A 27,353-nucleotide genomic window follows, 5' to 3' on the forward strand; every position below is an offset into this window, starting at 1 on the left:
GTCAGAAGAAGATAGAAGAATGAGATTAGATGAAGAAGATGAAGAAGGGAGAAGATGAAGAAGAGATTGAGAGCAACTCAAATATTGTGTTCATATATTCAAGTTGTAATTACATTCATGGCTGAGATAACACTTAATACAACACAAGCAATTTGAAATACAATGGCTAGTGTCTGTCTTGACAAGACAGGAGCCAAATCACAAACAGGGAGAATAAGAATTGTGTCGTTTAAGGCAACAAGCAGTAAAAGACATTATGGGCCTAAATGCCCACAAAACAAATGTAAGAATAAAAGACCAACATGGCCCAATAAGAGAAAGAAAGACTTAAAACCCATGATACCCAATAGACCAGCTAGGGCTGTCGTGGACCTTCAATTGACGCAAAGCTACGAGACACCAAAGAACAACTTCATGCAAGAGAAGGAGAAGGCATCTCTATGTCTCAGTCTAACGCAGATACCCTAGATGGCACTGTTGGAGGCTCTGATCTGTTGGTGGATGCCATTAACTGCAAGAGATGGAGAAAAACATATGAAAACCCAGATCGAAAGGAAGAGCTTGAGGAGGTCGTTGTGAGTCATAGCGATGAGCTCATAAGGAGGTCTTCGATACCATTGATCGCGAGAAGGAGATGGAGAGGTGGAGGGTAGAGAGAGAATGAGGGGATGGGTGGAGGAGGGGGAGAGAATAAAGAGAGAGACGAAGAGGGATAGAGAAACATTATTTTAAAATTTTTTTTTTGTTTTTACTTTTGCAGGAAAGTTTAAAAATTAGCTTTTTCAAATTTTTTGAAATTATATTGTTTAGGTGACATGCCACCTAGGTTATATAAGGTTATAGATAAAATCCTTAGGGATGTGTATCACTATCGATTTTTCAAACTTAAAATACATATTTTCTCAGATTCCAATGCACTTTTTTCATCCTTATTTAGTGTCCTAATGACACTCATTAACATTTTCCTAAAAGGTATTAAGATTGTGTTATATGTAAGGGCATTTTTGTCTAGCAAAAAATGAAGGACATATTGGTGTAATATGTTTGGCCTTGAACATGATGCATTATTTTTTACTTAGAGTGTGTTTGGATTGAAAGATTTGGAAGGAAGAGAAGAGAATGGAAAGGGATGGAATGGAGAATACAATTCCCTATTATGTTTAGATAGATAAAAATAAAATAAAATAAGTGGTTTAATTTATTAATTTATCCTTAATTTTTTATGTTTAAATATTATGTATAAGGGTAAAATAGATTTTTAATTTATAAATAACTTAATTAGTTATCACTCCCCTCAAATCTCTCCCCCTAATTTTTTATAAACAATTAGAAGTAAACTTTATTTCTCCTCTTCCTTTCCTTCCAATGCCCTCAATCCAAACACACTCTTTGGGACCTCACAATAAATTTCCTAAACTTGAAATCTATATTTTATGACACTCTATACAGGCTCCTGACTAGTTAAATGACTTAAATGTAAAAATTTTCTACCATCCCACAGTGTTCTAAACGTACTTCAATATTTAACACTGTTGGACTTGTACAATGTACATCACAATTCGAAAGATGGTTTCCTCTTGACTATTCAAAAAATCATGCAAACAGTGTAGAGCTTAAACCTGATTTAGTTAGATCAGGAATACGATTTTTATGAAATCATATGCTATGGCTCGAATTCATAGTCAATCCTATTTCTGATAAGAGTAGTTGACAATCGAATCTAATTTTTCCCATTATTTTCGTATCCATAATAGTGTGAAAAGAAAGCCCGACTCTAAATTGTTCGATTACTCAAAAATAGCTTTATACCAGAGTAGCGATCATATATACTGCATACTGCAAAGTAATAGTTTTGCACTAAATAATACTATTAAGAGACAACATATGAAGTCAATATTACTGGAGATGATTGAATTCCGATACAAGAGATGGTGAGAAAAACGCTAAGGAAGCTTTCTAGATTCTATAGCTTTAATTGTGTCATCAGTGGGGAGAGTAACCAACCCCGGTATTACATGGAAACGTGAGGACTTGCCCAGTAAAGCTCCAAGGCAGGAATAAAATTGCCATCCAGGACCTGCAGCTCCACTTAATTCAGTATTCTCAAAAGTCGATACCTTTACTACTTTAATCGGATTTAGGTTGGACAGGAGAGACTTGAACAGCATGACTTTCATTCATATATTCTTTTCCTCTTCAGCAGGGTAGGAATTATAATTACGGATCCGATAAGGAAAAGCACAGACAAAGTTTTGAAACCATACAGATCCTTGACTGACTTCAGATCACCAAGAGCCAGGCCAGCCTGAAAACAATAGCAGTAGCAGCAGCACAATTAAGAGAGAATTATATCGAACAGTCTAAGAAGTCACTATTCAATAAATCAGAAGAAAATAACACTTGCCATGCGGCATTGTAACAAGCTGATAACCCACGAAAAATTCTCATCTCTTATTATAATAATTGGCACAAGTAACCGATTAAGGTAATCCAGCCAAAGAAATTATTGCTGGTAACTAATTACTTGAGGCAAGCATTAGAGTCTAAATGACTTAAAATTAAGTAGGACTAAAACAAAATATATGAAATATGAGTTTAGTAATAGTAGACAAGGCAGCGAACAAACAATTGAATTAGATGGGAGAGAAGTAACAAAAAATAAGGCTTTTAAATATCTTTGATCGATTTTTCAAGAAGATGTAGTTATTAGGATTAAAAACGGGAGGGGTAAGTGGAAGAGTGCATCCGGGGTTTTATGTGACCAAAGGATTTCTTTAAGGTTGAACGAAAAATTATATAGGTCAGCTATACGACCCACAATAATGTATCATTCCGGGTGTTGGGCTATCAAGAGACAACATATCCAAAAAAGCTTCAAGCATACATGCAAATGTTTCGTTGGATATGTGTTCACACTAGAAAAGATAGAATAAAAACTGAGATTATTGGATCTAGGGTAGGAGTAGCACCAATTGAAGATAAGTTGCGAGAAAATCGTTTAAGATGATATAGACATGTTCAACGTAGAGATAGCGGTGCAACGGTGAGGAGAAACGAGAAAGTAGGAGACGATGAGAAAGACCTAAAAAGATGGGGCCTGAAGTAAAAAGAAACGATATGAAATTAGTAGGAGTGGATGAATGCATGCTAACACGTAGTGGATTCCCATTCATGTTCTCATATACTCATGTAGCCGACCCCAAACTTTTGGGATAAAGGCTTTGATGATGATGATGAACTAATTAGTAGAGGCGGTATCAAACAATAGCTATACTATCTAGGAGAATTTTCATGTAGAGGGCACCGTGCAATTTATACACAAAATTGAGAGGACTCTAAATATTAGCTTTTGCAAACACAATTTACCCCAAAGGCTGAGGAGTGAAAAAGCAGCAAACATCCTGTTCACACAAAGATATCATTTGACATGCACAATGAAGAAAATGCAAAATTCATCCATCTTTCATTCGTGTTTAGCATCCTGATTCTTGCCTATAAGGAGCTAGAATGAGTATTGAAAATGATGAGTAACGTCCATATGACCAAATCATGCTTTTGGGTAATGTACCCTGGCCCATCCTTTCATTCAGTCATGAGATGTGATGCAGATTAAAAGACACTAGATTTAAAGATCATGGAATTTAGAATTATGGTTTATTTAGAAGTCTAGGTCCTTTTCTTTTAGATTTAGGTCTTATTTATTATTTATTGGAGTTGGTATTATTGATTGATCATTATTATAGGGTTTTATTTAAGTTTTAGAAGCAAGGGCATTATCATAATTTTTAGGTTAGTTAGATAAACGAAACTAAGTATTTATAAGCATTTTATTATGATATTTTAGGGAGTCTATTGCTTATTAAACAAGTAGCAGCTTTTAGAGGTTTTAAGGGTCAATTAGGGGTAGTTTTATTTATTTTTAGTATTTGTTTCCAATTAGGAGTGGTTTAGACCTTAGGTTTTGGCCTATGATTTCTATTTAAGGATTGTAAGCTCCAATGAGAGAAACAACTTTTGACTTTATTCCATAATAATAAAAGATTTTATGTGGATTTAACCCTTGAGATTCCCTAAAGTCGATTCTATCGTCCCTTATTCTAGTCTATTCGTTCAAATCCCTATTGAACTATTCATTATTGTTGTCAATCAATTTTCGCCGCATCAAATTGGTATCGAAATGAAAATTGATTGACAACAATAAGGAATAAATGCAATAGGGATTTGAACGAATAGATTAGAATAATGGATGATAGAATCGACTCAAAGGGAGTCTCACGGGTTAAAACCCACAGAAAATTCTATATTATAAGTTTACAGTCTTTAAATAGAAACCATAGACTTTGCCCTAAACCACTCCTAATTGGAAACAAATACTAAAAGGAAATAAAACTACCCCTAATTGACCCCTAAAAGATACTACTAGTTTAACAAGCAATTAAATACTTAATTTCTAATTGACCCTAAAAGATACAACTTATTTAACAAGCAATAGACTCCCTAAAATATCATAATAGAATACTAATAAATACTTAATTTCGTTTATCTAACCTACCTAAATATTACGATAATGCCCTTTCTTCTAAAACTTAAACCTTATAATAATGACCAATCAATAATACTAACTCAAATAAATAACAAATAAGGCCTAAATCTCATCACAATGTTAACCTCGCCTAATGTTCACTGCCTCCAAGCACCAATGGCGCAAGTCACCAAAGGAGAAAACCCTTGGTAACCCTCTCTAATTTGTCATACATTGAACGCCTACCAATGTAATGTGTTGCTTTCAGCAAACGCCCTTACTAACCCTCAACTGCTTCTTGCTGTATTCAAAGACCAATGCAGGATGTGAGAGTAAAAGCCAAGTAGCCAACCCAAAGCTCTCTCAAAGAACACCCAGTGATTCTTGTGGATAGGTTTTTAGTTTTTACCCAAGGATTTCGCTCCAAAAAAAAAAAAAGAACTAAAAAGAGGTTTTTTGACAAAAGGAGAACTTATAGAGAAAATCTTCTATAAGAAATATTAGCACAAAACATCAGTTGGTATCTTTTCTGTCACTTGTAACAACCCAAGACAATAAACATGATTAGTACTCCCAAATTCCATTCACTGGGAGAAGAAAGACAGTCAGCAGAAATTTCCCTTTTTCCAACCAAAAAGAATAACTTAATAGTTCCCAGACAGACACAGGGCTAAAAATTAAGATGGATCAAAAAGGGGGCGACTAACATAATAACCCCCATTCAGTTAAGCTCACATTTGCACATAAGTCTATTTGGCTACAGGAAATGAGAAAAAAAAGACCAACAAGTTATTGCACAAGCTCCAACACTAGAGACATTCCGTACTAAAAGAAAACACCTCATATCAGAGTTCAGAGAGAATTATTTAAACCAAAGAGTAAATGAATGTATGCACAGCACCTCCAACTGTTTGAATAACATAACTATTTCTGCCAAATCTAGGAGATTGAGAACGCCCTTCATACATATATCAACTTATCTATACCTATATCCAAATGTTTTAATAGCACAACCAGCAGAATAATAATCTACAATTTAAAAGAGAGAAAAAAGAAGAAAAAATCAAATGTATTGTGTGTCACAAACACAGGCGAGGGGCACGTACACATGCATATCTCAAATCAACATAAGCAAGCCAACCAAGAATTGCAACTGTGGATACGCAGAAGAGGTACTTACTCTGACAGTGATAAAGGAGGCTGGAATAAGACCAAGCAAAGTTGCCAAAACGAAAATGTGAAATGGTATGTCAACAATGGGAGATGCCAAATTAATGAAAAGGTTAGGCAATGATGGAGTTATCCTCAGAAAAAGCATGTAATTCAGCAGCTTTTCCCGACGCTTCCCTATCTGAATCCAGAAAAGGTTCACATCAATACAGTCCCCCACAACTGGTTGTATTGCAAAAGAAGTTAATGAACATCAAAGTAGAAACTCATCTATAGTAATAAAGATAAAAGAATTACCTCTGCCTGAAAAAATCTTAACTTTTCAGGCCATAACCTACAAACTAACGGTCTGCCAATCAACTTAGAAAGAAAAAAGCAGGATGATGCTCCAGCTGTTGCATTTAAGACAACTAGGGCAAGGCCTCGAACAACACCAAAAAGTGCTCCAGCGAGCAGAGACATGAAAATTGTTCCAGGAATCATAAATGTCTGCATGAATATATAAGTTGAGCAGTAACCCAAAATAAATTGTGCCGGATAATCCTTTGCATATGCCGCCAGATGGTCCCTAAGTCAAATGTGAATGCCAAGACAATCTATGTCAGAAAATTAAGCTGCAGCTAAGACATTAAGAAAAAAAGCTATCACAAAGAATCCATGGCTGCATTCCACTCAAAAGTGGATGCTCTAATACAAAATAATAAACAAAAATGACCACGCAAACAGATGTGAAGCAAATAAAAGAATTTGCAGGTGTCCCACAAGTAGATTTTGACGCAGACATCTACATAGATCAATGACAATTACGAATTTGAAGCTATCCTGTACTTACTACTAAACCCTTTACCTGTACAATCAATATGTTAAAATATACTGCAAAACACATATTTAGACATGAAAGAAGTACTTCATCGTATAACTGTATCTCAGAAGCTTCACTATTTATATACGCTTCGATGCAATATTTTATATAGTTTGGCAGTGCAGTAAAAACAATGATCGTTATAGGTTATGAACAACAAAAGAGTAGGAGAAAAAATACAATAAAAAGTAAATAAAAAGTTACACAGGATGAGCCAATCAAACAGAAAATAGCTATTTGTGCAAAACAGTGGCATGAACAAAACCCATAAGAACAAAATTACAAGGATTACACTAGAGTTCCAGCGTGAAAAACAATTGTTTCTTGAGAAACCTTTTACCCTCAAACTGAATAGCATCTGAATATTCTAAGAACTCAGATCCTTTCACCAAATATGCTCATCTTATGATCAAATACAACCTCTCCTACCAAACAACCGTCCAAATCTCTCTTTTTCTTTTAACGAACATTCAACAAAGCTTCTACCCTTACTCAACAACAAAATATGCATCCCAGGATAGCCAACTTTACAACCCAAAATTGTAACGAGAGTGGACATGGTTGTTCGGACCATGTTCTTAGCTTCAGCTATGAACACGTCTCCAATTTCACTCAATTCCCGTTCCATATACTCCACCTACCAGCAACAAAACCGCTTTATCGAAATAAAAGAATTACAAACAAAAGCAGATCAAAAAGCCATACTTTAGCATACGGAGATCCGAAACAGTGCGTGGCAGCTTGAGCTTGCCGAACTGAGCTGCAGGCATTGTCAAATAGACGCAGAAGAGCCCCGTCGAGAAGATAAGAAAGACACAAACAAACACGACGAGTTCCCATCGCGTGAAAGGAAATCGCTCAGATTTGAGGCGCTTGGCAATGGGAGAGTCGTCCTCCGCTGCGTTCTCCTCGTCCTTCATGGCCCCCACCCTACCCACCGGGTCGCCTAGCAGGCTCCTCGGCGCCGCCATGGAGGAATGGAGACTGGAATCAGATGAAGCGGGAGGAGCGTGATGTGGATCAGGAAGCTACCCTATTCATGGAGAAATATGACCGTTGTAACAGCTAGTAAGAGTCGCACGCTGTCTTTGGTGTAATTGTTCTCCACTTTTGTTATTGTTTTGTTTGTTTTGGTCTGTCCTGTTGGGCTGGGTCTTGGTGTTCTGGCCCTGTTTTGTTGTAGGGCCTTCGGCCCATAATTCTAGGGTTATGTTCGTAGTCTGTGTTTGGTTGAAGTAGTTTTGAAAATAGAAAGAAAAAAGAGACTAGTTCTCCGCCGTTGTCCCAATTCTTGGCATCTGACAAGATCAACAAGTGTTGGTTGATATTCTCTACTCTAATCTTGGTATTCTTAGGAATCAACAGGGTTTTAGGGTTGAATTTACATCAGTTGGTATCGAAGCAGGTTCGTTCCACTGTCCGTGATCTGTTTAAGGGTATCAGTCCAGTTACGATATGCCACCTAGGAAGCGCAACAACAAGGGGGCCGAGGAAGGAGGTGCTAGCAGTCGGGGGGATATAGACAAACTGACCGAACAGGTAGCCACTTTGACCCAGCAGATGATGGGGGTCACAACAGCCTTGCAGGGCATGAGTTTTAACCAACAGGCTCCAGACTTAGAGGAGACATTAACGGAAGGGTCAGATGAGGACTTTAGTAACCCGTTTGCACCAACAAGGCATGAAAACCACCGTAGAGAGCAACACCCAGTGGTAAACGTTAGTAGATGGGAGTCTGGAATTCGGGTTGATATACCAGAGTTCACGGGTGGTTTGCGGGCAGAAGAGTTCATGGATTGGCTGTATGTTGTAGAGGAGGTACTTGAGTTCAAAGAGGTACCTGCACAGAGGCGAGTTCCTCTGGTGGCTACGAAACTTAGGGGGCGTGCGGCGGCGTGGTGGCAACAATTTAAACTTAATCGTTTGAGGCAAGGAAATGCCAAAATCGATTCCTGGGAAAAGATGAAAAAGTATATGCGCGCGGCTTTCCTTCCCCATAACTACGTGCGAACTCTATATCAACAATTACAGAATCTGCGGATGGGAACGCGTAGTGTTGATGATTACACAAGTGACTTTTATCAATTGGTGGCACGGAATGATTTAGGGGAGACAGAGGATCAGCTCGTATCTCGCTATATAGGAGGGTTGAGGGTGCAATTCCAAGACATTCTTAACATGTTTGATCTGTTTACAGTGTCGGAGGCATATCAGCGCGCGAAACAAGTAGAGACCAGACTAAGCAAGAAGGGAATAGAGTCCTTTTGGAGTGGAGGAGTTGCGGGACACAATGCTAACAATAGTCTTGGAAACAAGTCGGATAGTACCGTGGTGACAAAAACTACTCCACCCATTTCTTTGAATCGAACAGCAGTTGGTGGATTAAAGTGTTACAAATGTGGTGAACCGGGTCATCGAGCGTTTGAGTGTCGTAAGGGTGACCGTGGGGGCAAAGCACTGCTAGTTGAATTGGATGAGGACCACCCAGATGAGCTGGAGCAGGGTGATGATCCTGAACATGTTGAAAGGATAGAGATGCAGGAGGAAGTATTGCATGGCGACCAAGGCTCCTCGCTGGTTGTCCGTAGATCTTGTTACACACCACGAGTGGTGGATGGGGAAAATTGGTTGCGTAACGCAGTGTTTCAATCAACTTGCACTATAAATGGGAAAGTTTGTCACTTCATTGTTGACTCCGGGAGTTGTGAAAATGTCATTGCTGAGGAGGTGATACGGAAGCTTAAACTTAATACCGAAGAACATCTGAATCCATATCGGCTGTCATGGATACGAAAAGGGGTTGAGGTACGAGTATCTAAGCGATGTTTGGTTTGTTTTTCAGTGGGTTTAAAGTACCGTGACCAGGTCTGGTGTGATGTGGTTGAAATGGACGCGTGCCATTTGTTGTTGGGAAGGCCCTGGCAATTCGATAGGCACACCATCCATGATGGACAGAGGAATACCTACACTTTTGTGTTCGAGAGCACAAAAATTATTTTGATACCAAGCTCTGAACAGACCCCACAGGTTGTCGTTCCTTCTACTGTGCCTAATCTGTTATCCTTTCGCTGCTTTGAGGACGAGTTGGCTGATTCTGAAGTAGTATATATGCTCGTGGCCAAAGAGGTCACAACTGGTAATAGAGTCCCTACGGAAGTCCAGAACCTGATGAAGGAATTTGGGGAGGTATTCCCTGACCAGTTACCTACGGGCTTGCCCCCGTTGCGTGATATCCAGCATCGCATTGATTTGATTCCTGGAAGCGTTCTCCCAAATCGTCCTCATTACAGGATGAGCCCTCAAGAACACGAGGAGCTTAGAAGACAAGTAGAAGAACTGGTAGCAAAAGGACATGTGCGGGAAAGTCTTAGTCCTTGTGCGGTTCCCGCATTATTGGCTCCAAAAAAAGACGGATCGTGGCGGATGTGCATTGATAGTCGTGCTATCAATAAGATCACAACTAAGTATCGCTTTCCCATTCCTAGGTTGGATGATCTCTTGGATCAGCTTACGGGTGCCACCATTTTTAGTAAATTGGACTTGAAGAGTGGTTATCACCAAATCCGGATCCGACCCGGGGATGAGTGGAAGACAGCATTTAAAACACGGGAGGGACTGTATGAGTGGTTAGTTATGCCTTTTGGTTTGTCAAATGCACCTAGTACGTTTATGCGATTTATGAATCAAATTCTTCGACCATTTATTGGGCGGTTCGTCGTGGTCTATTTTGATGACATTTTAATCTATAGTGCTAATTCGGATGTGCACCTTCAGCATCTTCGAGAAGTCCTACTGGTGTTACAGCGGGAGAAATTATTTGGGGGCTTAAGTAAGTGTTCCTTTATGGAGAGTAAGATACTCTTCCTGGGTTATGTTATTTCAGCTCAGGGCATTGCTGTAGATGATGCTAAAGTGGAAGCAATACGTGGATGGCCAGAACCAAGAACTTTGTTTGAGGTACGGAGTTTTCATGGGTTGGCTTCTTTTTATCGGAGATTTATTGCTGATTTCAGTTCCATCATGGCTCCAATCACGGATTGTATGAAAGGTAAGAAATTTGTATGGACTGGGGCTGCTTCAGTGGCTTTCCAAAAGATCAAATTGGTACTTTCTAGTGCCCCTCTCTTGGCTCTACCAGATTTTACCCAACTGTTTGAACTTCATTGTGATGCCTCTAAAGTGGGGGTGGGGGGTGTTTTAAGTCAACGGGGAAGACCGATTGCTTTCTTCAGTGAGAAGCTTTCGGGAGCCAAGCTTAACTACAGTACGTATGATGTTGAGTTCTACGCCATTGTTCAAGCCTTGTGTCGCAACCGGGGTCACGACGCGGACCGGCGTGGGAGGATGAAAAATGTTTAGAGTCGCCACCAATTGATTTAAGGTGCAATTGGACACCGAAAAGACCTGCGAACCAGAGAAAAGGGTACGGGGATCGATTGAGTGTGGGGAAGGTGTTAGGCACCCCACAACTCCCGTTTGAAAACGGTTACCCGGATTAATCTAATGGCTATCTTATGAAAACTTGCTCTTTGCAAGGTGTAATTGTTAAAGTTTGAATTATTACTTTCAACACACTTATCAACTTATGATAGTGTTTGAAAAAGAAAGCTTGGAATATTACTATCAATTTATGATAGTTTTTATTTGAAAATAGGTTTAAAATAACACTATCCACTTATGATAGTTTTGGGAAAAGATTTGTAAGAATACTATCAACTTATGATAGCATTAAAAAAAATTGTAATGTTACTATCAACTTATGATAGTTTTTTTTATTTGGAGACACACTACCAACTTTTGATAGATTTAATTTTAAAACACCAACTTATGGTGTTAACGATAAAATGTCCTACCAACTTTTGGTAGGTTTAATTTTGAACACGAACTTATGGTGTTAATGATAAAATGTACTACCAACTTTTGGTAGGTTTAATTTTGAACACCAACTTATGGTGTTAATGATAAAATGTCCTACCAACTTTTGGTAGGTTTAATTTTAGATACCAACTTATGGTTTATTTAATAAAATGCCCTACCAACTTTTAGTAGGTTTAATTTTAAATACCAACTTATGGCATAAATGATAAAATGACCTACCAACTTTTGGTAGGTTTAATTTTAAATACCAACTTATGGCATAAATGATAAAATGACATACCAACTTTTGGTAGGTTTAATTTTAAATACCAACTTATGGTATAAATGATTATTTGGAAAAGTGTCATCTATCAATTTAACCTATTATTGCCAACTTATGGCAAATTCATAAATGAAATCAAATAAGGTTCATAATTCAAATAAAGGAAATCAACTTATGATTTCTTTAATTGAAATGACCTATATTCAATTTTAAGCCTATATATTCATAATCCACACTTGTACAAATAATCCAAATAATAAATGTCGAAATTATACAAATCGACATGAATAAGATAAATTACACAATATGGGGGGCCAAATATACACAAATTGTAATAAACCAAACAAAATCTTGAAATTGCTCAAGCCTCCATCAACTCGTCCAAATAATATCCAAGCCCGAGCCTCGTCCAACAAAACAAACATAAAGAGAGGGAAAAATAGAATACTCAAATGTAAATCAAGATTTAAATCGAATCAAGACCACATTATGAGATTCACACGTATCCAAACCAAGAAAATCAAATCCAAATATGGTCTCTCCCGCTTTTTCCAACAAGAAATAGAAGAAAAAAAATGCAAAGAGAAAGGGCTCAACATATTAGTATCGAAAACACTCCCAAGCATCACATATGTCCAAGGTGAATGCAAGAAACACCATGTCTATTCTTAGTCAACATCCGAGGATGCTAAAAATGAATCAAACATTGAAATCAAGTGTAAATAGAGCAATACTTGAGTGAAAGATATGAGGGGTATGAAGGTTCTACCAAAAAATCCAAAGAATCGGTTTTCCCCTTCTCTCCTTCTCTCCTTCTCTTCTTCTCTTCTTCCTCTCCCCTCTCTTCCTCTCTTCCTCTCTTCTTTTTTTGTTTTTCTTCACCAAAAGCCAAAGCCTCTCCTTTTTTTCTTCCTCTCTCTCACGCCTCCTCTCTTCCTCTTTTTTTTTTTTGTTTTGTTTCCTCTCTCCCCCCAAACCAAAGTCTCTTCTCCCCTCTTCTTATTCTTTTTCTTTCTCTTTTCCTTCCCCTTTTCACTTCCCTTTTTTTTTACCCTACTTTCGGCCACTTTTTCTTTTCCTTCTTTTTTTCACTTCCTTTTTTTTTTACCCTACTTTCGGCCACTTTATCTTTTCCTTCTTTTTTCACTTCCTTTTTTTTTTTTTTTTACCCTACTTTCGGCCACTTTATCTTTTCCTTCTTTTTTCACTTCCTTTTTTTTTTTACCCTACTTTCGGCCACTTTATCTTTTCCTTCTTTTTTATATATTTTTTATATATTTTTTTTTATATTTTTTATATGATATATATATATATATTTTTAATATATTTGTTTTTATTATTATTATTTTTGTATTTTGTATTTTTTTGGCCGGACGAAAACCGGGTACTACAGCTGCCCCCCTTTGTATGTCTTTTATGAAATAAAAGGCAAACAAAGGCGTAGTCAACCGCGTTTCGTACGGGCCTGAAATGCGCGGGATCATTGTGGCCATTCCCGGCTTGGCCAAAAAGTTTGTGCAAGAAAATAAAGGGGCACGGGATCACAAGGCCATTCCCGGCTTGGCCAATGTTGGTGCAAGAAAATAAGGGGCACGGGATCACAAGGCCATTCCCGGCTTGGCCAATGTTCGTGCAAGAAAATAAAGGGGCACGGGATCACTGTGGCCATTCCCGGCTTGGCCAATGTTCGTGCAAGAAAATAAAGGGCACGGGATCACAAGGCCATTCCCGGCTTGGCCAACTGTTTGTGCAGAAAAATAAAGGGGCACGGGATCACAAGGCCATTCCCGGCTTGGCCAACTGTTTGTGCAAGAAAATAAAGGGGCACGGGATCACAAGGCCATTCCCGGCTTGGCCAACTGTTTGTGCAAGAAAATAAAGGGCACGGGATCACAAGGCCATTCCCGGCTTGGCCAACTGTTTGTGCAGAAAAATAAAGGGGCACGGGATCACAAGGCCATTCCCGGCTTGGCCAATGTTTGTGCAAGAAAATAAAGGGGCACGGGATCACAAGGCCATTCCCGGCTTGGCCAACTGTTTGTGCAAGAAAATAAAGGGGCACGGGATCACAAGGCCATTCCCGGCTTGGCCAACTGTTTGTGCAAGAAAATAAAGGGCACGGGATCACAAGGCCATTCCCGGCTTGGCCAATGTTCGTGCAAGAAAATAAAGGGCACGGGATCACAAGGCCATTCCCGGCTTGGCCAACTGTTTGTGCAGAAAAATAAAGGGGCACGAGATCACAAGGCCATTCCCGGCTTGGCCAACTGTTTGTGCAAGAAAATAAAGGGGCACGGGATCACAAGGCCATTCCCGGCTTGGCCAACTGTTTGTGCAAGAAAATAAAGGGGCACGGGATCACAAGGCCATTCCTGGCTTGGCCAACTGTTTGTGCAAGAAAATAAAGGGGCACGGGATCACAAGGCCATTCCTGGCTTGGCCAACTGTTTGTGCAAGAAAATAAAGGGCACGGGATCACAAGGCCATTCCCGGCTTGGCCAACTGTTTGTGCAGAAAAATAAAGGGGCACGGGATCACAAGGCCATTCCCGGCTTGGCCAACTGTTTGTGCAAGAAAATAAAGGGGCACGGGATCACAAGGCCATTCCTGGCTTGGCCAACTGTTTGTGCAAGAAAATAAAGGGGCACGGGATCACAAGGCCATTCCCGGCTTGGCCAACTGTTTGTGCAAGAAAATAAAGGGCACGGGATCACAAGGCCATTCCCGGCTTGGCCAACTGTTTTTTTTTTAATCTTTGATTTTTTTATTTTTTTTTTGGTGAAAAGGTGCTCCGGATCACTGTAGCCATTCCCGGCTTGGCTGAAAATTTTTTATTTATGCAGTGATGATGCATGCACTGACCTATTTTGCTCAATTATGAATGTCTCATGAATGAATGGATGCATGTTTTCTCATGGTTTTGCCATCCTCCAACAAGCGCACAATTACGAATTGCTAAACCAAATTTGTTTCTCTGTCAGGGTTGACTTTCTGACTCACTGAGCTTTCAATGTATCTTCTCTAATCTGATTAGTGAAGGCCTTTTTCCGTTCTGGACCCCAGCTCTTGAGTTATCTCTTTTCCTTTTCCAATGTGCATTCCCATAATCAATTCATTTTCCCTGAAATTTGCATGTTCGTACGCATCTGAATTCAAAGCTACCCATTTATCTGAATTTCCTTATTCAAATCTTTTTTTTTTTTTTTTTTTTCACGGCTTAGGAATGTGAGCTTCTCTTTCCTGCTAACACCTGCTTCAGCTTCAGGCTTTTCACTCAGATCCTTTCCAGCTTAGGATGCCAAAATCCATCAACTTCCTATCAAAAGTATTGTCCTGATGCACTCATTATATTTCCTGTCAAAACTTTGTCAGTGATAAATTCAAAAGTACAGCCATGCTTGTCAATTATTGAAAGCAAATGATAATAATTTTTTTTTTTTTTTTTTTTTTGCACGGCTTAGGAATGTGAGCTTCTCTTTCCTGCTAACACCTGCTTCAGCTTCAGGCTTTTCACTCAGATCCTTTCCAGCTTAGGATGCCAAAATCCATCAACTTCCTATCAAAAGTATTGTCCTGATGCACTCATTATATTTCCTGTTAAAACTTTGTCAGTGATAAATTCAAAAGTACAGCCATGCTTGTCAATTATTGAAAGCAAATGATAATAATTTTTTTTTGGAGTATGAAATGAGAATTGAATTGGGATGTGGGAAAGGAGACAACAAGCAACAAAATTGAAGAAATGAATTTCCTCACAATTTGATTTTTGGAGTATCAAATGAGATTTGAATTGGGATATGTAAAAGGAGACTACAAGCAACAAAATTGAAGAAATGAATTTCCTCACAATTTTTATTGAAAAGGATGGGTGGTAATAAAATATTTTAGAATGAAATATGTACAAGAAAGTAGAGAAATCAAAGGCAGAAAGGACAAACCGAGCTTCTTCAAGATGAAATATGTGATAATTCAAAGATTGTACCAAAATTGCCCCAATTTTGGTGTGCACCCAATTAACAATAATCAAATCTGCTTGTATAAGGCTATCTCTGAACCTTCCATTTCTGCCAACAAACTTCTTCTTCTATGTAACAGACTAACACCTTAGCAAGGTAAAATATCTGATGGTATCAAAAGCACCCCAAAATCTGCCCCAGTTTTGGGTACATATCCAATTAACTGATCTCCAACCCTTCAATTACGAAATTAATTTTGCACTCCCACCTATGTCAATGTGAGACAAGTTAACAGCCAACTCAGGCACCACTCATCAATTCAACAAACTCGTAATCCAACCATCCTTCTTCAAACAATCTGAAATTTGAACTTGCAGCCCAAATTGAAACGCCTGTGAGGTTTTTTTCACTTTAGCAGATTTTTTTTTTTGCCCCTATTTTTGCCTAGAGCGCCCTTGCGGGTTTTCACTCTAACGGGTCTTTTTTTTTTCTTCCTACCAATAAAACTTAACAACTTCCTTGAAATTGTCCCGAATGTGCATTTTGAGGGGTTCAACTTCAACTAGTGTCTTCTCAACCTTTTGAACAAACTTTTCCAAGTTAATCATGTGATCTTCATCCTCACTTGGCTTGGCAATTATGTTATCCCCATGCACTTCAATCTCTTTATGCATCATATCATGAAACAGAATGACCTTGGTTTGCTGATAAGTATCTCCCGCATTTTTAGACCAAATGGCATGACTTCATAGCAAAAGGTACCACATAAAGTAATGACAGTAATTTCCTCTTTATCTTCTAGTGCCATCGTGATCTGATTACAATCATCCTTTTTCAGTACCGGTGCAATATTTCTATATCATTCGGGGTATTTTACTACAGCAAGACATCCGACATCAAATTGCTTCTTTATTTCATCTCTAATCTTCCAAGTTTGCACCAATTCAAATTTCCAACCCCAAATTAACAACCTCATCCATTTAAATTATCTTTTCTTTTTGATTAAACTTGTTTCAACATTTCTGACTATATCTCAGATTCATCCTCAATGTTCAAGTCAAACTCGAAATTGTTAATGGGTGCCCCAAAATCTGGTTCATTCGGTTCATCTTTCCATTATCATCAATTTCAATCCTGTCAAAATGGAATTTGCAAGATTTGGAATTTGCAAGTGATGGACAAATAAAGGCAAATAAATGTGGGATGATGAATGTAACAAAGGCATCAAAAACACGGGAATTGGGCAAATAAATGTGGGAATGATGAGTGTAACAGAGCATCAAAAACATGAGAACTGGAAGCATTGAACATGCAAAAGCTGTACTAGAGAAATTTATCAAAGTAAAGTAAAGACATGCTCATTATTAAAACCCAATCAATGGCCGTGAACCGGACCACAGATGGTAGTGCAGATGGATTTTACTCTTGAAGGCTGCTGACAGAATCTGGCAATTCCAAATTGGTCCAGTTACTGAGTTTAAAACATAACTCCCCAAAATTTCTAGTGTTTGGACTTCCGTACCATATCCATGACTGCGGCCAACATGTGCTCCAGCCTTTGCTGTCCCTCTTCTAGTGTTTGTAGCCCCATCTCTAGTCGGGCTATCGCTGCATGCATGCGATCTGATTGTGGAGATGCTGCAATTGCTGATGAGGAATCACCAGGTGGTGATGCTGAGTGACCTTCTTAGGTCTGCTTCTTTCCAGCAGAAGTTGTTTTCAAATGACTGATGCTCTGACGCCATGTCCTTCTTTCCATCATGGTGACCTGATATCCCAAAGATGCTTGAGGCCGAGGAGGTCGAATGCTTTTGAACAAAAGCAACCTTGTGATAAGCCGTGGGAAAAATAACTTCCCCGCCTTTGTTGGCTTCTTCTCGACAAAATCCTTGGCTTTGAAGATCGTGGCCAGATAGATCTTCCCAATATCAAACCACTGCCCTTTATACATAGTAATAATCATACTGTTGGACAGGAATTTTATTCTAGGGTATAAAGAACATTGTCTATTCCATCTGCAACAGATCCAAGTTGTACTGTGATCTCAGTGATTGCTTCGTGCAATTTATCTGGGTCATGAGTACTTGCTTGTCTGCCCCATGACATATATCGAACACCTTGTATGGCATGCTTTGAAACCATAAGTTGCCTTTTGTAGTCTTGAACTTTGTCGGTTGCTTTTTTAAGTCTCATTTTGGTTTCCCTCAAAGCTTCTTGTAGAGATTCGATGGTTTTCTGGGGATTGTCCTCGTATACGTCTTCCCTTATAGGGGAGAGGTTGAATCTGGGATCATTTTCACCTTCCTCTTCTTTAGAAGTAGAACCTTCATCAGTTCTAGACCTTTTTGCAAGTGGAGAGTTAGGAGTATCCATCCTTGAAGATTTCTTGAGGAAGATGAACAAAGTGTTGGACCAAGACTTAGCGTCTAGGTCAACATTGTGTTTTTGATGATTGTGTATGATTGTGAAGATGGAGACGGAGATGAAGATGGCTCAGAGAGAAAACACGCTTTTGCCAGAAATGATTGAGATGGAGATGAAGACGAAGATGGCTCTGCATATGCGAAGACATTCGCAGTGCCTGTCACATCAGTATTTACTTTACTGTCACCTTCCACTGTTATTTTCCCGCTTGAGGACGAATTTTTTTTCTTCCTGCTTCTCTTTTCAACCAGATAATAATAAAAAACAAAACTGTCACACTCAACTGTTCATTTCCCCGCTTGAGGACGACTCTTTTCTCTTTTTTTTTCCTTTTTTTTTTCAACTAGATAAAAATAAAATAGAATAATAATAAAAAAAAAACTTTCACACTCCCCGAGAAATTACGAATATTTGCACAGTGAGGCAGGGTGCATAACAGACGATCAGGATTTAATCCAAGCAGGACCTTTTACGCTGTCTGATAAGAGATTCCAACGGTGGTGGAGAACATGGCTCTGATGGTGATGGTGGTAATAAACATAGATCACAAGTCTTCGGAAGCTTTCTCTTGTTGTTGATGCATCTCTCTTGGTTTCCGTCTCTGGTCATGTAACCTTTCAAGCGCTTCACATCGAACAGCTTCACTGACTTTAAAATAAATCCTCTACTCCTTCTTCCAAGCATCTGTCGATTCGAGTCACTACGTTCTCAGATGACCTGATTTCCACCGGAATCTCTCTCAAGGCAGACGATTCCTTGATTTTCTTTAGCAACTCATCTCCTGTCATTCCAGGCATACAGTAATTGGTGATAATTAGATCCACTTTCAAACTATCAAACCCAACAGGACAATTATTCTCCTCGTCTAATCCCAGAAACTGAAGTATTCTTATTCCACTGTCCACTGCAGTTACTTTACAGGAAGTAATCTTGAGCAACCTTTCAATGACTGGTCTATTAACAAGGTTGTCATCGACAGCCAAAACGTAAACCTCCTCAGAATCAGACATAAAATGATCCATTCCCACTTGATCAACAAGAAAATTAAGAGTCAATTTCCTCACAAACTGCCCCATTATATTTTTTTTGTTGTTCATTTTCATTGTTTTAGCAATTCACAACTGTAATCTTATACTATAAGGATGGCAAAGACATGAGTGAATTGGTGTTTTTTTTTTGTTTTTTTTTTTTCATGCATGACTATGAACTTATTTAGTTTGACAAAATGCAATGACTGTGAATGCATGAGAGAAGAAACCAATAATGGAAATTACAATTAAAAATGTGTAAGACAAAACATCGACCACAAATGAGTAAATCACACAAAAATAGAATATGCCATTACACTGGGTAACCTAAATTTCTGGAGGTTTTGGGCATGGATCTAGGGCTTTATAAAGTGCTTGGGTAAGTTTATCTAACTATTCTGCGAGGTCCCAGATCATGTTGCTTTTAAAATCCCAACTATTGGGACAAAAGCTCCTCCCTTAACTTTTAAGAGAAGTCGATCCGGTGAGGATATCTTCCACTACCCATGCGGAGACGGAATCTCACGAGAATAGTGGTCAACCCTCTCTAATACTAAAGGTAGAGCCCAGCTGGTAGGCTACAGTGAGTGTAAATGTATGAGATGACAAATACTTTACCACAACAAAATAAATCAACATCTCTGACATATAAAGGAAACAAACAATTAATCATACAAGAAGAAGTAACCGTAGCCAATCAATTTAATCATATGGGCTTGACCCTCTTAGGTTTAAAAAACCTGGTGTCCCCATCCATGATGGACAGAGTGCCATTTGTTGTTGGGAAGGCCCTGGCAATTCGATAGGCACACCATCCATGATGGACAGAGGAATACCTACACTTTTGTGTTCGAGAGCACAAAAATTATTTTGATACCAAGCTCTGAACAGACCCCACAGGTTGTCGTTCCTTCTACTGTGCCTAATCTGTTATCCTTTCGCTGCTTTGAGGACGAGTTGGCTGATTCTGAAGTAGTATATATGCTCGTGGCCAAAGAGGTCACAACTGGTAATAGAGTCCCTACGGAAGTCCAGAACCTGATGAAGGAATTTGGGGAGGTATTTCCTGACCAGTTACCTACGGGCTTGCCCCCGTTGCGTGATATCCAGCATCGCATTGATTTGATTCCTGGAAGCGTTCTCCCAAATCGTCCTCATTACAGGATGAGCCCTCAAGAACACGAGGAGCTTAGAAGACAAGTAGAAGAACTGGTAGCAAAAGGACATGTGCGGGAAAGTCTTAGTCCTTGTGCGGTTCCCGCATTATTGGCTCCAAAAAAAGACGGATCGTGGCGGATGTGCATTGATAGTCGTGCTATCAATAAGATCACAACTAAGTATCGCTTTCCCATTCCTAGGTTGGATGATCTCTTGGATCAGCTTACGGGTGCCACCATTTTTAGTAAATTGGACTTGAAGAGTGGTTATCACCAAATCCGGATCCGACCCGGGGATGAGTGGAAGACAGCATTTAAAACACGGGAGGGACTGTATGAGTGGTTAGTTATGCCTTTTGGTTTGTCAAATGCACCTAGTACGTTTATGCGATTTATGAATCAAATTCTTCGACCATTTATTGGGCGGTTCGTCGTGGTCTATTTTGATGACATTTTAATCTATAGTGCTAATTCGGATGTGCACCTTCAGCATCTTCGAGAAGTCCTACTGGTGTTACAGCGGGAGAAATTATTTGGGGGCTTAAGTAAGTGTTCCTTTATGGAGAGTAAGATACTCTTCCTGGGTTATGTTATTTCAGCTCAGGGCATTGCTGTAGATGATGCTAAAGTGGAAGCAATACGTGGATGGCCAGAACCAAGAACTTTGTTTGAGGTACGGAGTTTTCATGGGTTGGCTTCTTTTTATCGGAGATTTATTGCTGATTTCAGTTCCATCATGGCTCCAATCACGGATTGTATGAAAGGTAAGAAATTTGTATGGACTGGGGCTGCTTCAGTGGCTTTCCAAAAGATCAAATTGGTACTTTCTAGTGCCCCTCTCTTGGCTCTACCAGATTTTACCCAACTGTTTGAACTTCATTGTGATGCCTCTAAAGTTGGGGTGGGGGGTGTTTTAAGTCAACGGGGAAGACCGATTGCTTTCTTCAGTGAGAAGCTTTCGGGAGCCAAGCTTAACTACAGTACGTATGATGTTGAGTTCTACGCCATTGTTCAAGCCTTGTGTCGCAACCGGGGTCACGACGCGGACCGGCGTGGGAGGATGAAAAATGTTTAGAGTCGCCACCAATTGATTTAAGGTGCAATTGGACACCGAAAAGACCTGCGAACCAGAGAAAAGGGTACGGGGATCGATTGAGTGTGGGGAAGGTGTTAGGCACCCCACAACTCCCGTTTGAAAACGGTTACCCGGATTAATCTAATGGCTATCTTATGAAAACTTGCTCTTTGCAAGGTGTAATTGTTAAAGTTTGAATTATTACTTTCAACACACTTATCAACTTATGATAGTGTTTGAAAAAGAAAGCTTGGAATATTACTATCAATTTATGATAGTTTTTATTTGAAAATAGGTTTAAAATAACACTATCCACTTATGATAGTTTTGGGAAAAGATTTGTAAGAATACTATCAACTTATGATAGCATTAAAAAAAATTGTAATATTACTATCAACTTATGATAGTTTTTTTTATTTGGAGACACACTACCAACTTTTGATAGATTTAATTTTAAAACACCAACTTATGGTGTTAACGATAAAATGTCCTACCAACTTTTGGTAGGTTTAATTTTGAACACGAACTTATGGTGTTAATGATAAAATGTACTACCAACTTTTGGTAGGTTTAATTTTGAACACCAACTTATGGTGTTAATGATAAAATGTCCTACCAACTTTTGGTAGGTTTAATTTTAGATACCAACTTATGGTTTATTTAATAAAATGCCCTACCAACTTTTAGTAGGTTTAATTTTAAATACCAACTTATGGCATAAATGATAAAATGACCTACCAACTTTTGGTAGGTTTAATTTTAAATACCAACTTATGGCATAAATGATAAAATGACATACCAACTTTTGGTAGGTTTAATTTTAAATACCAACTTATGGTATAAATGATTATTTGGAAAAGTGTCATCTATCAATTTAACCTATTATTGCCAACTTATGGCAAATTCATAAATGAAATCAAATAAGGTTCATAATTCAAATAAAGGAAATCAACTTATGATTTCTTTAATTGAAATGACCTATATTCAATTTTAAGCCTATATATTCATAATCCACACTTGTACAAATAATCCAAATAATAAATGTCGAAATTATACAAATCGACATGAATAAGATAAATTACACAATATGGGGGGCCAAATATACACAAATTGTAATAAACCAAACAAAATCTTGAAATTGCTCAAGCCTCCATCAACTCGTCCAAATAATATCCAAGCCCGAGCCTCGTCCAACAAAACAAACATAAAGAGAGGGAAAAATAGAATACTCAAATGTAAATCAAGATTTAAATCGAATCAAGACCACATTATGAGATTCACACGTATCCAAACCAAGAAAATCAAATCCAAATATGGTCTCTCCCGCTTTTTCCAACAAGAAATAGAAGAAAAAAAATGCAAAGAGAAAGGGCTCAACATATTAGTATCGAAAACACTCCCAAGCATCACATATGTCCAAGGTGAATGCAAGAAACACCATGTCTATTCTTAGTCAACATCCGAGGATGCTAAAAATGAATCAAACATTGAAATCAAGTGTAAATAGAGCAATACTTGAGTGAAAGATATGAGGGGTATGAAGGTTCTACCAAAAAATCCAAAGAATCGGTTTTCCCCTTCTCTCCTTCTCTCCTTCTCTTCTTCTCTTCTTCCTCTCCCCTCTCTTCCTCTCTTCCTCTCTTCTTTTTTTGTTTTTCTTCACCAAAAGCCAAAGCCTCTCCTTTTTTTCTTCCTCTCTCTCACGCCTCCTCTCTTCCTCTTTTTTTTTTTGTTTTGTTTCCTCTCTCCCCCCAAACCAAAGTCTCTTCTCCCCTCTTCTTATTCTTTTTCTTTCTCTTTTCCTTCCCCTTTTCACTTCCCTTTTTTTTTACCCTACTTTCAGCCACTTTTTCTTTTCCTTCTTTTTTTCACTTCCTTTTTTTTTTACCCTACTTTCGGCCACTTTATCTTTTCCTTCTTTTTTCACTTCCTTTTTTTTTTTTACCCTACTTTCGGCCACTTTATCTTTTCCTTCTTTTTTATATTTTTTTATATATTTTTTTTTATATTTTTTATATGATATATATATATTTTTAATATATTTGTTTTTATTATTATTATTTTTGTATTTTGTATTTTTTTGGCCGGACGAAAACCGGGTACTACACCTTGAAACACTGGTATTGCTATCTCATGCATGACGAATTTATTCTTTACTCGGATCATGAGGCTCTGAAACACCTCAATAGTCAAAGCAAGCTGTCAGCTCGTCATGCCTCCTGGGCCAATTTCCTCCAAAGGTTCACATTCACGGTTAAACACACTGCAGGTTCCCTGAATCGAGTGGCGGACGCGCTGAGTCGTCGCACCTCTGGCTTGGCTGTTTTGCGTGCTCGGGTGGTAGGCTTCGACCATTTTCAATCTCTTTATTCTACTGATGTGTATTTCAGTCCTGTCTTGGATACTATCGCAGCTAGAGAGCCATCTGAATTTCATCTCCAAGAGGGATTCTTGTTTCGTGGGAATCAGTTGTGTGTACCTGATTGTAGTCTTCGGTTGCAGATTATTAAGGAGGTCCATAACAGCAAGCATATGGGCCGTGATAAGTCTTTTGCCAGTGTGGCTGCTTCATATTTTTGGCCTTCCATGAGGCGTGAAATTTATCGTTTTGTAGATGGTTGTCGTATCTGTCAGGTTTCTAAAGGTGCAACTACTAATGCAGAATTATATATGCCATTACCAGTCCCTTCACAACCCTGGACGGATGTCAGTATGGATTTTGTGTTGGGTCTTCCGCGCACCCAACGCGGATTTGATTCTATATATGTCGTGGTTGATCGATTCTCTAAGATGACTCATTTTATGCCATGCAAGAAGACTACGGATGCAAGTCGAGTTGCCGATTTGTATTTTCGGGATGTGTACAGGCTTCACGGGCTCCCTCTTTCCATTGTGTCTGATCGAGATACCCGCTTTCTATCACATTTTTGGCGGAGTCTGTGGAAACTAACGCGTACAGACCTGAAGTTCAGTAGCGCTTACCATCCCCAGACGGATGGGCAAACCGAGGTAATTAACCGTTCCTTGGGTAATCTGCTTCGAAGTTTTGTTGGTGATCATTTGAAAACCTGGGATCAATGCCTCTGTCTTGCTGAGTTTGCATTAAACAGTACGGTCAACAGGAGCACAGGATTTCCTCCTTTCCAGGTTGTTTACGGTCACGTGCCCCGTACTCCCATTGATCTACTCCCTTTTCCAGACTTCCATCGTGTTGAGGGTAGAGCTGGAGATTTCATTGATAAATTGCAGCAAGTTCATTATTCTACCCAACAGCGACTCCTTGACTCTACTGTCAAATACAAACACTTTGCTGATCAGAAGCGCCGCTCGGTGGAATTTGAGGTGGGCGATTTTGTTTGGGCCATTCTCACCAAGGATAGGTTTTCCCCTGGTGATTACAGCAAACTCTCTTCCAGGAAAATTGGTCCCTTTGAAATCATTTCTAAGATCAACAGTAATGCTTATCAACTGAAGCTTCCTAGTCATATTCGAACCAGTGCTGTGTTTAATGTTAAACACCTTATCCCCTATGTGACTGACACTTCCGATGATGAGGTGCCATCGTCGAGGACGACTTCTTCGTTCCCAGGAGGGAATGATGTGGATCAGGAAGCTACCCTATTCATGGAGAAATATGACCGTTGTAACAGCTAGTAAGAGTCGCACGCTGTCTTTGGTGTAATTGTTCTCCACTTTTGTTTTGTTTGTTTTGGTCTGTCCTGTTGGGCTGGGTCTTGGTGTTCTGGCCCTGTTTTGTTGTAGGGCCTTCGGCCCATAATTCTAGGGTTATGTTCGTAGTCTGTGTTTGGTTGAAGTAGTTTTGAAAATAGAAAGAAAAAAGAGACTAGTTCTCCGCCGTTGTCCCAATTCTTGGCATCTGACAAGATCAACAAGTGTTGGTTGATATTCTCTACTCTAATCTTGGTATTCTTAGGAATCAACAGGGTTTTAGGGTTGAATTTACATCAGAGCGTTACTGTAGATGAGTAGGCGAATTCAGGGATCATCATGTGCAATTGAATCCATTAAATCACGCTAATCGGGCAATTACGATGTCTGTATGACTAAAAAGATTTTGAATTGAGAGTGGATCAACGGCCATGACGTAGTGAGGATTTAATTGTGGGATGATTGGGGAGGAGTGGAAATCGTGAAAAGAAGTATGGCAGTATATTGCGTCGGTATATTCTCAGCGGGAGCACTAGGTTGCATTTGATAGATAATTTTGACATGAACATATATTATACGTAATAAATGGAGATAATAAATGGTAGTATATATAGTGATTGAAATGCAAGTAGGAGTATATATGGTGTTAAAATTATTGTGAAAATTACTCGTAGGAATATTATTTATTTAAGTTGTAACTGGTCTAAATAAATAGCAATATAAATTATAAATAATTTCTTAAATATTAATAATTATTTAAATAATTTTTATTGACAAAATAATTATAGAATTACTTAAATAAATTATTTATAATTAAAAAAAAAGTAATCATTTAAAGAACAATTTACTTAAAGAATAATAATTTGAAAATGACGTTAATCAAAATCATGCAAAACTCACAATAATTGGAGTTGCTGGCTACATGTCAAATTAAACAAGACAAGCAACAAAAGTAAAGATCAAAGCAATGAGGAATAAGGTGAACCGGAACATGTCGAGCACGAATTCGAGTGGCATGGAGATTCATAAATCTTATAGATCCAGATCTACATGTGGATCAAAAAGCCTTACTCCACTTCTTAATGAGTTCACACACAAAAAAAATTGAGCATGCAAACAATAAATGAACATTATTTGCACCTCATTTTTTACTAAGTACATCACATTAACCCTTTAAAAACACACTAGAGTGAAGTGTACTTAGTAAAAAATGGGGTACAAATAATGTTCATCAAACAATACCTTGAGTAGACCCAAAGCCAAAAGAGTTTCAGTGAAGAACTTGACAGCCAAAATCATGATCGTCAATGTGGTCTCATAACCAGCAACGAGTAAAGCCAGATGAAGGCGACTGTATGAACAAGAATTATGACCTAACACGATTTACAAGAATAAGATTTTATTTTAAAATAATCTAACTCAACAATCCAATCAGCTTGCCACCTAGACTAGGATATAAAGTTGTTGGGACATTTAGACTTTTCGTATTCTCATATATATATACGTATTTACTTATAGAATCAGGGGACGCTAGGCATCCCGCATCCCATAAGAATAAGATTGCCTAATCGTACCACTTATCATATTTAACCAAGCATCTCCTAAGCGTCCATAAGCACATGTGGCATGACACATAGGACTCTGACATGGTAATTTCAAACCAAACAAAAATCAATAAAAAAAATTGGGTGGACATCCTTTACGTGTTGCAGTGAGAACCGGTTGTAGAAAGTATCTGACATTTCTCTCACTTCTCTCACTTCCCTCCGTTCTCTTGCTTCTCTCCCTTTCTCATCAACCGGAAGCCTCCATAGAAGACTGTTTATACCTCTCTTCATGATGGACGTCGCAACAACACTATGGTTTCCACAGTTTATCATGAAAACAGAGACTCGCAAAGCTCGTAAGTAATTTTTTGGACTCATTTCTCAGATATATGAAGATTCGACATTTTGAACCATTCTATTTGTGTATTTGGGTTTGGGCTTTGTTGAGAAGTGTTTTTCTAACATAAATTTTTTCTGACATGCTACTAATAATTGAAAGGAACGATTACCAAGTTTTAACACATCTTTTGACGAATTTATACCCTAAATTGTTTGGTATTACACTGCTTTTGACGAATCTCTGTTCTAATTTGTTACTTACAACAATGTTTTTGATAAATCGTTGCCCTAAATTGTTTGATATTACACTGCTTTTAACGAATTTCTTGCATAAATTGTTTACTACACTCTACTTTTGACAAATTTCTACCCTAACTACTTGTTATTTCATATCCCCAACTCTTGAAAGGGGGAATTTGTACTTCAGTTTACTCACACTAGTTTTGTGAATATGGATTGCAATA

At 38.5% G+C, this 27,353-nt stretch overlaps 1 protein-coding gene across 1 annotated transcript; it reads right to left on the minus strand.

Moving 5' to 3' along the window:
* Window positions 1-1,834: 1,834 nt before the first annotated feature.
* LOC120016277 (uncharacterized membrane protein At4g09580-like) lies at window positions 1,835-25,509 on the minus strand. The gene is made up of 5 exons (XM_038868966.1): window positions 25,311-25,509; window positions 7,260-7,568; window positions 5,990-6,260; window positions 5,703-5,873; window positions 1,835-2,305 (listed from the first exon to the last, which is right to left on the minus strand). Exons 2-5 carry the CDS (start codon window positions 7,523-7,525, stop codon window positions 2,174-2,176), a joined length of 840 nt encoding a protein of 279 aa, XP_038724894.1. The 5' UTR covers window positions 7,526-7,568; window positions 25,311-25,509; the 3' UTR covers window positions 1,835-2,173.
* Between the last annotated feature and the right edge of the window lie 1,844 nt (window positions 25,510-27,353).

Source organism: Tripterygium wilfordii, chromosome 15 (assembly GCF_013401445.1).
Source record: "Tripterygium wilfordii isolate XIE 37 chromosome 15, ASM1340144v1, whole genome shotgun sequence".
Taxonomy (NCBI): Eukaryota; Viridiplantae; Streptophyta; class Magnoliopsida; order Celastrales; family Celastraceae; genus Tripterygium; species Tripterygium wilfordii.

Coding starts and splice junctions, on each gene's coding strand:
- LOC120016277 (XM_038868966.1), bottom strand. CDS start 7,525: ATGGCGGCGCCGAGGAGCCTGCTAGGCGACCCGGTGGGTAGGGTGGGG. Junction 6,261..7,259: donor TCGGATCTCCGTATGCTAAA/GTATGGCTTTTT, acceptor CATTTGACTTAG/GGACCATCTGGCGGCATATG. Junction 2,306..5,702: donor CCTCCTTTATCACTGTCAGA/GTAAGTACCTCT, acceptor TATTGTTTTCAG/GCTGGCCTGGCTCTTGGTGA.